A 15,433-nucleotide genomic window follows, 5' to 3' on the forward strand; every position below is an offset into this window, starting at 1 on the left:
TTTCCCACCAAATTGGTCATTTTTACCATATTAACTCCAAAAAATTTCAAATTTGGAAATAAGCACCACCCTAATGCATCGAGCTCCTTCTAATAATACTAGCATGGAAGGGGTAAAATGAGACATTTGGTAATAGAAAATGCAATTTTAAAAAAAAATCTCTCCTTCAAATCATAACAGAGAGATACTTAATATATCCTAATACCACATACAGCCATGTTTTGCTGAAATCACCATCAAAAGACATCATTATGCATCTTATACTGCTTACTGAGGTTCCATAGTTATCTGCCCCTCCTTGAAAGGTACCTAGAGATATGAGGTATTATTTTTAGCCTTCTCTACTCCCTCCTAGGTCAAGAGCAAACCATACGGATTTGTTGGGAAGAATATCTTTGTTTCTATCCCAAATCATCAAACACTCATTTTCACTCTCCAGCACCCTCTGCTCTTAATGATGCTCCATGTTAACTTTCACTTATGACCCAATGTTTTCCAAGGAAGACTGAAGTTTTCTTAATACCTGAGTAATATGGATGTTTGATTGTGAAGTGCTAATGCTTACTTGGTACACTATAAGAAACCTACCTTGCCCCTAATATATGTTAAAAATGCTATGGTATTTTATGCTTAACACTATTTCTGCCATAGAGAACTATCAGAAGTGCCAAAGTTTAAAGGCCATGGATAAAGCTCTGCTAGGCATTCATTGATGTATCTTTCAGTATAATTTTTAATATCTTTGATTTTTCAAAACACCCATTTATTCTTCCACCACAGGATAACTTTGAAAAGAACATGACTGTGCCTATGATTTCCCCATTTACTGACTGTTCATGGTTAGTTTTTATTGATAAGACCAGAAAATAATTTCAAATTTATTTTCCAAATTGTGCTCTTACCTTGATGAAAATGTTTTATTTCTGTCAATATATTTGGATATTATGGCCACTTTCCTTAATATCAATGCTTGAAAGTAAAGTTTGCACAGTACTTGAGTTAATGCAATAAAATTAAGTTTGATAATCCAATACCTTGATGTTTCTTCATTAAGTTGGAACTTTTTTATCTTAATAGAATGACATTATCAACTTTTGTTCACTTAAATGGAGAACATGCACATTGAGATGGCTTCTGAGGAATCAATATTCAACCATTCCCCAACTTTTTTGCAGTAGAAATAGCTAACTAATGCTCCACTTTATCCATCTACGAAAAAAAATTGCACCATCCCAAAGAGCCTGCTATAAAAATGTATTTTAATTAATAGAACATGTTTTACGTTCCCAGGTAATTGGAAAAAAGAATTGGAGAACTTCAGAGACTGGCTCCTCGAGGATGAAAAGTTCAAATCAGATGAATCCAAACGACCTGGAAAGCCTAAAACACGTGAAGATTTGTTTGGTGTAGAAGGATCTTTCAGACAGTTATCAATAGATTAAATCATTCCTTTATTAGTTGATAGCTACAAATTATTTTTGTCTTACAAAGTGTTTGCTGGCACTTGATGGAGGCTCATTTCAAATCAATGTTCCATTTGTGTATATATGTATATACATATATCAATTGTTCCATATAATTTATGTAATTTCAATAGAATGCTGAATACCTACCATTAAATTACATCTCAAGTCATTATACACTTAAATTTTCAGGATTCACAACTTTTCAAATCCATTCACTAAACAGTTCTTTCGTCATTTCATCAATGTCTGCCATAGCTGCCTTAATATCCTTTTGAAATATATCTGTTCAAAAACATCATATCACCAATTTTAATGAGTTACATTTGAGTGAAATATGTTTAAAGATATTTTCCCAAATAAAAATTTTATAAGCTTATGTACGACATTTAATATGGTTTTAACATCTTTCAAAATGAATAAAGTATTATTATTATAATTATTATATGAATTGGAAACTTTTTACTTGGCCGCTAATTCCATTTTTGCCCAGGCGTGAATGCATTGTGAATACAAAATTAGTCAGTTATAGTTTCCAGAACATAATTCAACTCCTAGAGTTTATTAGTTCATACTCATTATGTTATACCGTGGTAGAGTAAATTTACATTGTATACCAAGAATATGCACATACATACACAAAAAACACATGTTCTTACAATAGTGTATATAGGTATACTTAATATGACTTCATAACAAGATTTAAGCTCAAACAAACCATTGACTTGATGCCATTGATGAATTGATCACCACAATTCAAAATGTTTCTTTTCAATAGTCTAGATTTGAAAAATATACGTTTTTGAAGGTCCCTGATTAGTATTTACTCCCTTTTGCTTGTTTTCTCCCAATTTAAAATCCTGGCATTTGCTTCCCTCACTGTCCAACTTATTTTATTCATCTTCTGCCACATCTATATCATCATCAATATCCTTCAATTTCTCCTCATACTTTTGAATCAAAGACAAATACTCTCAATGAAATTAAGAATACAAAGTAACTTTCCACTGTCCTTTATTAGCGTACAACCGGTTTCAACGCTCAAACGTTTCATCAGGTACAAAATAAATCAGTCGCAGTTCACTTATATACCAATCATGAGGGAGAGGAGGGGTGGGTGAGAGAGGGGGGGACGAGGAGGAGGGGAAAGAAAATGGAGTTGCGATTGGCGTTGATGGGGAGGGGGGAGAGGGGTGTTAAGTGTCAGGACAGGTGTTTGGTTGGTTTAGAGTGGGGTGGGGTGGGGGGGTTTGTCGGGTCTATCTGTGAGGGAAAGGGGTACTTCCAGGATTGGGGAGAGGTATTCAAACAATAAATCATTAACCACATGACCCGTTTTTAAGTTCTTTCTGATTTCAAATTCTTCCCACTTGTCCATCCTCATTCCTTTTTCACTCTTGTGTCACAGTTCTGGGTTGAAATCACTCCCATGGTTTTCTTCCCATAGATGTTTAGCGAAGTGCGATTGTTTTAGGTCACAAGTTCTAGAACAGCGTTTATGTTCCTCTGCCCGTGTCTTTAATGACCTCCCCGTTTGACCTATATATATAGCACCACAGTCCCCACAAGTTAACTTATACACACCACTTTTATTTTGCGTACATATTTTGTCTTTAGTGTTATTCAAGAATGATTTTAAATTATTATTATAATAAAAAGCTATTCGAAATTTCTCTCTAGGAAAAAGGTTGGCTAACTTCTGTGAAATTAAACCATAATATGGGAGTTTGCACCATATGTAACCTATTTCCTCCGTATTAATAGGTTTGAACAAAAGATTGTGCGCTTTGGAGGAACATTTTCTTTGTAGCATTTTGTCAACTAAATTTTCTTTGTAACCATTTTTCATTGCTAAACCTTTAATCGTTTTGAGTTCTTTAGCAAAATTACTTTTGGAAAGGGGGATGGCTAACAGTCTGTTTAAAAGGAAATGAAAAGTGGAAAGCTTATGTGATATGTGATGACGGGAGTTGGAGGGGATGAATTGGTCTGTGGTGGTACTTTTCCGAAAAATTGCAAAATCAAAGTCCCGTCCCTTTCTCGACACTGTGATATCTAAAAAATTTAATTGATTATTCTGTTCTTTCTCACAAGTGAACTTGATACTTTTGCATTGGAAATTCAGGTTGTTCATAAACTTATCTAACTGTCTATCAGTGCCTGTCCATATAGCAAAGATACCGTCTACATATCGAAACCATGAATATTCTTGGTACAAATTGAGGGGTTGTTGAATAATTTACTTTCAAAATCGTCCATGTACAAGTCAGCAAGTAGTGGTGATAACAGGGACCCCATGGCTAATCCATCCACTTGTTTGAAGAAATCATTGTTAAATTGGAAATAATTTTGTTCCACACACAATCTCAAAAGTGACATGAATTGGCTGAGGAAGGGTGGTTCCGACCCAGCACTTTTCAGCACTCTTTCCGCCACTACCAATGCTTCCAAAACCGGGATATTTGTGAAAAGGTTTTTGACATCAAAAGACACTAGGATATGTTTGGAGGGCGGGGGACCTTTCTTGGGGTGCTGTGCACAGAAATCACTGGAATTTATCACTCCTAACTTAGATTGGAAATTTGTCAACTCTCTGAAGAGGGAGTTCAAAAGGGAGGCTAGTTTTCTCGTGGGGGCGGATACACTGGGAATCACTGGTCTCATGGGAATATTTACTTTATGAATTTTAGGAAGGCCGAGATTTTTCGGCCCAGATTTTTCAAAAACAAAATTTCAAAAACAATTTTTCGGCCCAAGGTCAAGGCCCTTTCCCTCACAGATAGACCCGACAAACCCCCCCACCCCACCCCACTCTAAACCAACCAAACACCTGTCCTGACACTTAACACCCCTCTCCCCCCTCCCCATCAACGCCAATCGCAACTCCATTTTCTTTCCCCTCCTCCTCGTCCCCCCCTCTCTCACCCACCCCTCCTCTCCCTCATGATTGGTATACGTATAAGTGAACTGCGACTGATTTATTTTGTACCTGATGATGATGCTTGAGCGTTGAAACCGGTTGTACGCTAATAAAGGACAGTGGAAAGTTACTCTGTATTCTTAATTTCATTAAAATGAATTTCGACAAGGTTGAGCCAGAAACAATTGAATACAAATACACTCATTCATAAAGGACTATGCTTACATATTAAAGCTGTCCTAATTTTTTCTACGCATTTTTCCTTGGTATAGCCATCATCAATTTTCCTCTTCTGACAAATGCCTTTTTTACTAATGTTCTCACTACTTGTTCCATTTCCTCTACCATACTGTCCAAATACATGAATTGCTCTATCTGCTCAATTTTATTCCTGCCTACTTTAACGCTTAACCATAACTTACCTACCTCTTGGAAATCTTATTACTTTCATTTTCTTGTGGTTTATCCTTATCCCTTACCTCTCACTCTGTTCCAGAAAAGACCTCAATAATAACTGCAATCCTTTGGCTGTTTGACTCACTATTGCTTGATCATCTGTAAACCTTATTCAATCATCTCACCGCCTACTTTTATTCCCACTTCAAGCCCTTCCCATGCTAACCTTAACAATACCTTAGCATTAATTACTGCCCATGCCGATGCTGGGTTTCTCCCCACCCTTCCTTTCTCATCCATCCCTAATGGCGCAAATGACCTTAGCTGTCGGTTGCTTCCCATAAAATCTACTAGAATTACAGAAAAACTGACAAAATTTTGTGCCTAAATCAGAACTTAAAACACAAATATTTTGTTTAATATAGCATTGAATAGGGTGAGTGGGTCTTTTCCAGCAGCCACCTCCCACTGAGTGAGACATTAGTTGCCTAGACAAATGATGAAATATAAAGACAATTAATACGCAAAAAAGACTTATATTTCCCATTAGGAGTTAAAATTTCAGATTTCATTGCCTATTAAAGAGGAGAGAAATTAAGTATCATATCGAATAACACTGAATTTCATTCTTTTTGCATGCTAACATTTAATGCACTTTCTAGGAACCTAAAAAAACTTTATCAGAAATGGTGATGAATGATGGTATTCCCATTGATCTCTACCATCGATGCCCCCAAAAACCTAATGCAAATATCAAGGTTGTGTTTTGCAAGGAGCACAAACAACATTATAGATATGTCATGATTTTGGATTCCATATTATATTTAGACCTTGCACCCATTCAAGGGAAATGACATTATAGGCACTACTGATTAATGACAAACCTCTTCTGCATGGAAGTCCATTTCATGTTTATTTGTTATATATACATTGATAAAATCAAATCTATATTGTAATGAACTTACTTGAGTCAATTTCTCCAGTTTCCAAATCAAACTTTATATCTTCATAATGCTTTGCTTCAAGTATTTTCATTATTTTTAATCCAAAGTCAGCTTGATCTTGCACTGCTGGTATTTTATCTGGGTAGGAACCTACAGTAAAAAATTGAAGCATAAAAATCACTGACAACATTTTTTTAATGTAACCTTCCATTAGCCAACAATCAATTTGCACAAAATACTTTTATAATGAATCCCTAAAAACTGGAATTTTCCCAAGCCCTTTTAAATCAGCAAAAATTGTGCCAATTTACAAAGGGAAAGGTTGCAAAATGGCAAATTCTGTAAATTTAGAGGTCCTTCTATCCATTTACTATGGTGAATTTTGATGGTTTCTGGCGTAACTTTATGGAACCGATTCATTATAAATAAATGAAAGGACTAACTTTGTAGTTCCACACGAACGATTTATTCACACGACCCGGGTTTCAAAGTAAAACTTCATCATCATGGTGAATTTTATTCTCGTGTTACTTTCAGTATCCTCTTCTGGGGTTCCTCTGCCCATGTAGGCATAATCTTCAAAATCCAAAAGAGGATTATACGTATTATGAGCAATGCTCCTTGCGATTCACCATGTAAACCTCTCTTCAAAAGACTTGGTTTATTACCAGTACCTTGCATATATATATTTAATGTCATCTTACATGCAAAGGGTAATATTTCCCAGTACAAGTCCAACCACAATTATCATAGTCACCATACAAGGACCTGCAATGACCAACCATTTGTCAGGACACACAATACTGCTCATGGGTCCAAAGCAATGGGCTTAAGGTTATTCAATAAACTTCCCCATGAAATCAAATACGAAACAAAAGTACCTGTTTTCAAGAAAAAGCTGTTTAACCTTTTAAAAAATAATATGTTCTATTCTGTAAATGAATACCTGGAATTGTCGCCATGCGTCAATTCTGGCTTAACCAATTAATATGTAATTATACTAGTGTATTGGTATGTGTGTGTATATATATATATATATATATATATATATATATATATATATATATGAGGAACCTCAAAAGGTTTTTCGGCACTATTTCTCCACCAGCTCTGTGCTTACAGTGTCTTCCTAGTTTGAGTGATGGGTCACTGGCATCAGGTTTCCAACCCCGTAAACCCTGAGTGCGTGTGTGTTTGCAACTTGCGAGGGTCAATTTGTTCTGCAAATACCTGAGCGAGGGAGTAATTGTTATAACTATTTATTTTATATTTCATTTGTCTGAGTGACAGGTCACTGGCGTCAGGCTTCCCGTCCCATAAACCCTGAGTGCGTGTGTGTTTGCGATTCACGACGGTCAATGTGCCTACATATACCAGAGTGATTGAGTGGTTGCTATAGATTTCTCGCTCCCTGTAACCCCCCTCCTTTAATTCCACCTATTAGTGCCCTTAAGAGTACGGCTTTGGGTTTTTATATTCATTCCATTCATTCGGCCGTAGTACGTTCTATATCTCTTTATTAGCCCCAAAAATTTCGGAGTGTAAGAGAACGCCTCAATTGCTTAACTAGCTAAAGCACTCGGCCGGGCATTGAGGGATCCTGGTTTGGATTCTGGTCAATGCGAATGATTTTTACACTCTGAAATTGCTGCAGCTCAGAGTTGATTAAAATATAATTGGACTCTAATAGCATTTAGAATTCTCCGATAATTTCTTTATTATTTCAGCCAACAAATTATGGCTTTGTGGTTGCCTTACAATTAGTTACTACTAATAACTGAGTTTATAAATTCCTAATAATTCAATGCAACAATTTGAGAGTGTAAAATCATTCACCTTGACCGGGAATGATTTTTACACTCTGAAATTGTTGCATTGAAATGCACATTAGCAGATGACTCTGTGAAAAGTTACTGTTGCGGCATCTCCCGCAGTTTCTTTGGAATTTTTCCCAATAATTCAGATTAGGAAGGGATGGTTTCTTGATGGACTCTTGAACTTCATACAACTATACTGCTAAGCCCTAGCTAGCATGACAGAAAATATATTTATATCTTACTACTGATTATCATTATTTATTCTTTAGCTTTGCATGCATTCCCTCCCCCTAATTCCATTCAAAATGCTCATTGTTTCCCTCCCTCTTGATCACTTTCCCATCATTCTCCCCTCTATTACTGTCCACTGCATACTCTTGTCTTGCCTTCCTCTTACTTTCACCCAACAGTCATCTCTCTTTCACTGCCATTTTTAGAACTTCAGCATTTGTTTTCCTTTCTGCACAATTTATTTCCTCTATTCTTCTCTACACACAAATCACAAAAGCCTCCAGTCGATGCTTATCCTCTTACCAAAACGACCAAGTTTTCAAACCATAAACACTACACTCCATATCAGAGTTTTTACCAGTCAATTCTTAACATCTTTACATGAGGTACTAGTCATTAACTCCTGCCTCTTTGCAAATGCTTCTTTACCTAATTTAATTGTTCTTTTAATGTCCCTACTACTCTACTCATCCTCCTCCAATACACATACCGAATAGCTGAACTATCCTGCCAATTCTAGTTAATGTCCTCTACTTAAATATTTAGCATAGCTTTCCTATTTCTTGAGTATCCCATTAGCTTCATATTCTTATGAATAACTCTCATCCCATATCTATTACACTAGTTCTGCAATGCAGTAAGTAATGATTGCCACCCTTCGGTGGACTGACTAATAAGCACTCGATCATCTGCAATTGTAACTGATTTAAGGAGTTCCCTACCTACTTTCCCTCCAGGTCATCCCACACCTCCCTTTTAATTTTCTCTGCATACATATTGAAAAAAAACAAATGGTCATCCCTATCTTTCTATCTGACCTAGTACCGCCTACCCCGGATTTCTATTCACCATCCACACCTGTATTCTCTGACATATACACAGGTTCTGAATAAGTTATCTATCTTTCCAGTCTACTTCCTTTCTTCTGAAAAATAACCCAGCTCACATTTAACACTGACTTTTAATTCTTGTTTAAATACTACAAAGAACGACTGCACTGCTTTTAGGGGTTAATTGGTAGATTTAAGTTCAGATTATCATGCATCATCACTCACCATATGCATATATTGGAATATCCAAGTAATTGTTTGCACAGTCCTCAGTGCAGTTATTTTCAGCATCAGTATGAGGAATGTTGCTTGATATGTTTGATAATAATTGGTTGAAAGAACCGGTCACATTGTAACAATTTTTAGTTGAGTGTGTAGATGCTGTAATCTCTGTACTAGAATTAGCACCTTTCTTCAAAAGCCAGTTTTCAATATTTCCATGAGTACATATTTGAGTGGATATGATATCTGAGGTAACAACAAGCAAAGTATCTCTGAAAGAAATAGCTCCTCTGATGGAATCACTCAGTGCAGAAACAACTTTCATGGTTCTCATAATATCATCATAACTGACCAATACCTAAGGGAACAATGATGAAAATGTTTTCAGAATTATAATTATTATACAGAGAAACAACTCATAAAGGATGAAAGCATCACTGTGAGAAAGTTTTTCACCAACCTACCACCATAAAATAGCCATTGGGATTAATATTTAAAATTTGAATTGATTTCTCAACAACATTACTCAGACCGAGCATGCTTAAATTTCCACCAAGCTGCTTTTCAATAAAATCCTTCTCAGAAAGTAGGCCTGAAAGAAGTCTGGTTAGAATACACTGCGCAATAGAGTGAATTTTCATCACTTTATAGAAATATTTTAATGATATTTTTACCTAACACTTTGACTCCTACTTTTGGCTCAAGCTTTTTGAATTCTTCAGTCCTGTTTACATAGATTCTCTTCCGTGTCTTGACCAGCTGCTCTGTCTCATTATGACCATAGTCACGAAAGCAATCACAACCCATGTCCTCTGATTGTACAAGTCCAGATGTCTTTCCTATAATTATATCTACCGCTAGGCAACCATAAAGAATGTTGCAGGAAGCATCACGGCAGTTAGACCTGTTACTTTCAGAACACTTTGAAAGGCCAAAGCGATTCAATGTTGAAAGAAGATTCTCCAATTTAACTGTAGTCACCAAACCTGAGAACAAATGCATGATATTTTGGTGCTATTGAATGGATGATAAAAGACCTCATAAATATTGTTATGCATTATTAACCGTTTTATTGCAACTTGCATAACCTAAAAGTTATCAGAGAATCAATTTATAAGCTAGTTTCAACAGAAACTAAGATTAATAGGGAAATACATTAGTGCCAGCAATGGTGTGTTATCGTAGCAGAGTTGGGTATCATGTTGCCACTTTTTCAGTGTATTTATTATGCTACAATTACACATTTAAAAAAACTCATATCTCTAGTAACAGTAATATGACTTCCAAAGCCAATCGTGTTTCCTTATGTTTCATAAGAGTTAAGTTTCTGAAAACCAATTCTTACCCATGATAAAAGTATTAATATTGACACCATGAAACCAGTCTCAATTCAATTTGAAAAGCATTGAATTAAATTGGCCTTGCTACTAGTCAGCTCGGTCATTGATTTGATTATAGATACTTGTCACTTCCCAGCAAAAGAAAGAAATGAGATGAATTTATACATTTGTATGAATAAATAAACAATTTTGAGGCAAATTTTGAGAAGGCAATTCATGACATCACAGACAATAGGGCCATATGAACAAACGGGAAGTGAGAAGCATGTTATGATTTGGCAGTATTTACAGGGAAAATAAAGGACCTGACAAGGATATTGACCATCTGGATATGGAGATAAAAATAAGTACAGCCCTAGGATAAGCAAGACTTAATTCAACAGATAGAAAAGGAATGATAACAACCAAATGAGACTAAGAACTGAAACATTCTCGAGAAATTGGAACATTCTCACTATTTAGGCAGCAATATAATTAGCAGTGGAAAAAACAAGCAGAAGTGAATGGGATTGGGATAGGAGGGGTAAACACGACTTTCTATGAGACTAAAATATTACCACTTGTAAACAATACCAGCATAGACATAAGGATACAATTCATCAAAGGTAATACATGGAGTATACTTTTACAAAGATATGAGATGTGATTGATAGCAGCAGCAGATAAAATGCAAAAGGATGTTATGTAAATGTTAAGCTACTAAATAATTATGATATTAAAAGGGAAAGACTTCATTACTTATTTTATACATTCTTTTAGATCCCTCATATATGTGCTGAACTAATTTTTTCAAGCCTACTCCATGCTTTTGCAAGTTCGTCAGCAGACTTGCTTCTGAAATTTCTTTAGACTTTACCTTGGGATGAATCTCCAAATGTCATCAAATCCATCACTCAAGTTTGACTTTTAGCCAGGGTTCATCCATATGCACAGAAAGGTGCATAAAGGTTACTACTAGCAATTACAGCAACACTGCAGACTCTTATTTATAGATTTTAAATATTGATCAGATAACAGATTTATAGATGTCATTTCTACTATGGGAATGATGAAAAACAGATTTCATAGGAGTAATAATAGACCCTTTCCCCAAGGACAACACTTCATCGCAGCCATATTAATTTAGATACATCAACATCACTATAAATACCCCACAATCCACCAAAATGGTGTGTGGCAGGGGGTGCAAGTACCAGGTGGGAAGGGTAGCTGATAAGGAAGAATTAGGAGAGGAAGGGGAAAGGGGAAAATATTTATTAAAAATATGTCAAATAGCATACACATTTGTATACATGCTGGAGGAAGAATCAATTCAGAACAAGGGTTAATTCACTAAATAAATTAGGAATTTTTAATACAAAAAAGTGAATAAAAATGAATCACAACTATTTACAGGCCTCCACCGTAGCAAGATAGGCCATGCAGAATTGAACAGTAAGAGGGGGATATTCTACTATCGCATGGATATGCAACTCATAGTATCCGCCGCTAAATTCACAGATAGGGAGTGTGACACACTGCTATCAGCAGCAGATGGCATGAGGCATCCCCCCCTCACAGAGAGAGAGAGAGGGGGGATGGAGGGAGAAGCTTGAAAACAACAAAGAACAAAGGAAGGCAGATAGCATTTTACCACACACTACAGCCATTAAATGGTTGTCACATGTGGGAAGGGGTTTGATAACAAAATACACGAGATTCATGAAAGTGCATACATTTGGGTAAAACTAATTATTCCCTAAATGCTGTGGGTGGCAAGTGGGATTTTTGCTGTCTCTAACCCTACAGTTACTCCACAGATGCCTCATCAAGTCTGTTCACTGCACCATTGTGCATCCGAATCATTTTACAGTTTGCCCATTAGATCCATACATAAGTATATAAGAATATCCCATCTGCATAGCCTATGGCCCAGCACTTCTAGCTGATTGATCATACAAGACATGCTTTTGTGAGATCCCATTTCTTAAGTGTGTCTCTGATATCATTTCTAGTGTCTTCAAATAAAAGAAGGGTATTGTACTGATTTCTCTGCAACAGTCTGCCTTGTTTTCACAGGTCTTCTCTAGTTTTTAACGGAAACTACCTTACTCCATACATCAGGGAAATATGTACATACTGCTCCTGTCCTAAATTGTATAAGGATATTTCTAGAGCAGAATATATGGAACAAACCTGGATATTGCCCAAAATGCATAGCTACATCATATATAGTGATGCTAGAGAACAATCTCAACTCTGTCTTCATTGCATCTGTTGGACTGTAACTTTCCATTGCATATGTTCAACTAGGTTGTCCCTTTACTTTAATATTTGCATCTCAGTTGCTGGGAGTTGTTTCCATCACATACTACCGTACACATCACATACTTCCTTTTATGATGTCTAGTCTACAATGTAAGTAGACCACTACAGCTTCTGAATGTTTTGATACATTATACAAAGCCTAGCTGCCTATGAAACATTTGCAATGTTTTTGGGGAAATCTATTCATCTTCTCTTTTGGAGTCTTTTTTCCATGGTCCCCTCCAGGGAAGTATGAATCCATCTTTCCTTGATTTGATTAGTCTGAATTTTTCAAAATTTTAGGTAATAGCCTTGAGCACATTTTTCTACAATCCAAAATATCTCTATCTCACTCCAGCTCTTGAGCATTAACTTATGGGTATTTTTCTCAAGCTCATCTGTTTAAAATCCTAGTTTGTGGTTCCAGATTTTACTATATTCCGCCAAAAAATTTTCAAACATTTATTTTAAACAGAAAATCCTGGAAGTCACAAAGTGATATTTCTTTGATCCTCTTGTTTTTAAAATCTGTGAAATTACCCTTAAAAAATGGTGTCAATCACTTTGGTCAGTGACTATCTTAAATTATTTACAATGATCATTGGTAGCATTGAAAGGTGCCAGAGGGCATGCAGGCCACCAGGGCTAATTCCATTTATAACTTTTTGTAAAAGGAGACATTTCCATTCTTGAAACAAAATATCAATGTCTGTTTTAATGTTATTGAAGGTCAGAAAGAAAAAATCTCTTTATGGTAACATATGATGTACTTACCAATAGATTTTTTGCTCTTTTGAGCACTCGTAAAAAGTGTCTTGTTTTCATTTAGAAAATCTAATTGGTTGTATGTTCCATAAAAGAGGGGCATGTGGTCAGATACTTTATTTGCTGATATGAAGTTCTTGTTATAAGTCTGGAAATCATCAATTAATCATAAATGCAAGGATACATGCGGCATGCATGTAGATGCTAAGCTGATGAAAAGAATTTAATCATTCTGAACAAACCTTCAATAACCCATAGTGAGGAAATTCTTCAAAAGACAAAAGATGAGAGGATTTTCCCCAATATTTGGCCTCCTGAATTCTAGCTGATGTCACTGATGCTGAAGACATGCCATTTGCAATAACAAGTATAACATTCTTTGCATTTCCTAAATATTTAAAGTAGTCAATGAACATGATTTTATTAATATCCAAAATACAGAAAAAGATGTGCAAAATTCAATTTTCATTCAATTATGCCCATTTTTCTAAATTTAGGTAATGCCAGTTTTTTTAGTTTTTGACATAGATTACATACACAATACCTTCTTATGCATGGAAGATTATGAGAAAGAATTTGACCGAGTCATCTGGGCACGATTAATGGATGTTTTGCATAAGATAATATTAGACTGGAGGAATAGAAGAGTCATCATAAAACTGTGCATGTCTCAGACTGCCAGGTGTGGATAGCAAATGGAGAGTCAGAATGGGCAATTGTAGGCAAGAGAGTAAAACAGGGATTACCATTATCACCCATTCTTTTCAATATATATGCGGAAAAAATGAGAAGGAATGAATGAGCAGGGTGGGAGGTTGGAGTGAAATCAGATGGAGAGTTCTTCAAATCTATGAGATTTGCAAATGATCAAGTGTTTGTTAGCCACTCACCCAAAGGGTTACTGCCATTACTTACTACACTGAAAGATTAGTGCAGCATGTATTTTATTCTACCGATTAAAGTAAGTTTCGGATTGACACAAGCTACCAAACAGAATGGCTACGATTCCCTTGTCTCCCTTAGCAAAACGGTCTTATATTTAACCCTACACTCTGCCTCTCTGTACTTCCTCCCTTCATCCCGTCCAACATCCCTATTCTATTCCTGCCCTTTCATCATTTCCCTAACATGCTCCTCTTTATTACAGTCTTCAACATCCCTCTGCTAATCAATGTGCCCTTCATCCATTTGTTCTGCCCCGGCTCTGGTGGCGGCGGGGTAACGTCCTCGCCTACCGACGACAAAGGTCATGGGTTCGATTCCCGCATAGGTGGATTTTCCCTAGGGCTTCTAGGCCTTGGTTGTATGTGATTGTCTTCAATGTAATGTCGGTAATATAAGGGTTAGGTGGAAGAAGGGACTATAAGTCTAAACCTCGCCAAATTAAGTCGATAAAGAAATAAATTATGATTTCTCCCAACAAACCCCTCTCCTTGCCCACCATACAAGGGTGGTACCTAAGTACTCGGCCTGGCCTAGAGATGGCGGTAGTTGTTTGAAAAATATCACTGTGTTAGAAAGTATGCAATTAATAAAGCCTATGTTTCCAGTTTGAAGACGCCACTTCGTTTATTTTTTGTTTGGCAGCCATCAAAAGTGAACATTTTTAGTGAATTTGTGAAGATGGAGAAAATTGGTCATCGTCATGTGATGCATTACTTTTACTTGAAAGGCCTTAGCACAGCCAATATGAAAGCTGAACTGGATTCTACTCCGGGTGAGTCTGCTCCTTCGTTTACAACGGTTAAATATTGGGTAGCACATTTCAAACGAGGACGTACGAGCATCACATCGGTCGGCCAAATGAGGTGACGACTCCAGAAACGCCGAAGAAAATCCACAAAGTGATCCTGGATGATCGTCCACTGAAAGTGATCTAGCGAGCCAGCAGGCATAGTAAAAATTTCAAAAATGGTGGTACATCGCAAATTAACTGAAAATTTGGACATGAGAAAGCTGTGTGCAAGATGGGTGCCGCGTTTGCTCACACTTGGAAAAGTACGAGTCTTTCTTTCTTTTTTAGTAATGGATATTAATTACTTCCACGAAGTGAAGCCTGAAACAATAGAATATAGTCGTGAAGATGTTTCAATTGAGTGTTTAGCATACTTTCATAGCAACAAAGCAGAATTTTTGTGATATTTCATAGCCATGGATGAAACATGGGTCCGTTACTTCACACCCGAGACAGAAGAACAATCAAAACAATGGATTCAAAA

General features: G+C 36.4%; 2 protein-coding genes across 2 annotated transcripts in view; one reads left to right on the forward strand and one right to left on the reverse strand.

Annotated features, from left to right (window-relative positions):
* LOC139689944 (retinol-binding protein pinta-like) overlaps window positions 1-1,442 on the forward strand; it is a 28,398-nt gene extending 26,956 nt beyond the window's left edge. The window contains exon 7 of the mRNA XM_071587092.1: window positions 1,291-1,442. Within this exon, the coding sequence (XP_071443193.1) occupies window positions 1,291-1,442 (152 nt within the window). The remainder of the gene's footprint in view (window positions 1-1,290) is intronic.
* Window positions 1,443-1,668: 226 nt separating this feature from the next.
* LOC139689945 (uncharacterized) lies at window positions 1,669-13,564 on the reverse strand. Its single transcript, XM_071587094.1, has 7 exons — window positions 13,457-13,564; window positions 13,224-13,362; window positions 9,517-9,809; window positions 9,288-9,440; window positions 8,827-9,181; window positions 5,745-5,873; window positions 1,669-1,748 (listed from the first exon to the last, which is right to left on the reverse strand). Exons 1-7 carry the CDS (start codon window positions 13,562-13,564, stop codon window positions 1,669-1,671), a joined length of 1,257 nt encoding a protein of 418 aa, XP_071443195.1.
* Between the last annotated feature and the right edge of the window lie 1,869 nt (window positions 13,565-15,433).

Source organism: Hetaerina americana, unplaced genomic scaffold (assembly GCF_022747635.1).
Source record: "Hetaerina americana unplaced genomic scaffold, ioHetAmer1.1.p SCAF_29, whole genome shotgun sequence".
Lineage (NCBI taxonomy): Eukaryota > Metazoa > Arthropoda > Insecta > Odonata > Calopterygidae > Hetaerina > Hetaerina americana.

Excerpts from the sequence above, each read along its gene's own strand:
- LOC139689945 (XM_071587094.1), bottom strand. The coding sequence starts at position 13,564 with ATGTCTTCAGCATCAGTGACATCAGCTAGAATTCAGGAGGCCAAATAT. Across the intron at positions 9,810-13,223 it reads AAAGAGCAAAAAATCTATTG|GTTTGGTGACTACAGTTAAA; the intron begins GTAAGTACATCA and ends ATTTGTTCTCAG. Across the intron at positions 5,874-8,826 it reads TATTCCAATATATGCATATG|GTTCCTACCCAGATAAAATA; the intron begins GTGAGTGATGAT and ends TTTTTACTGTAG.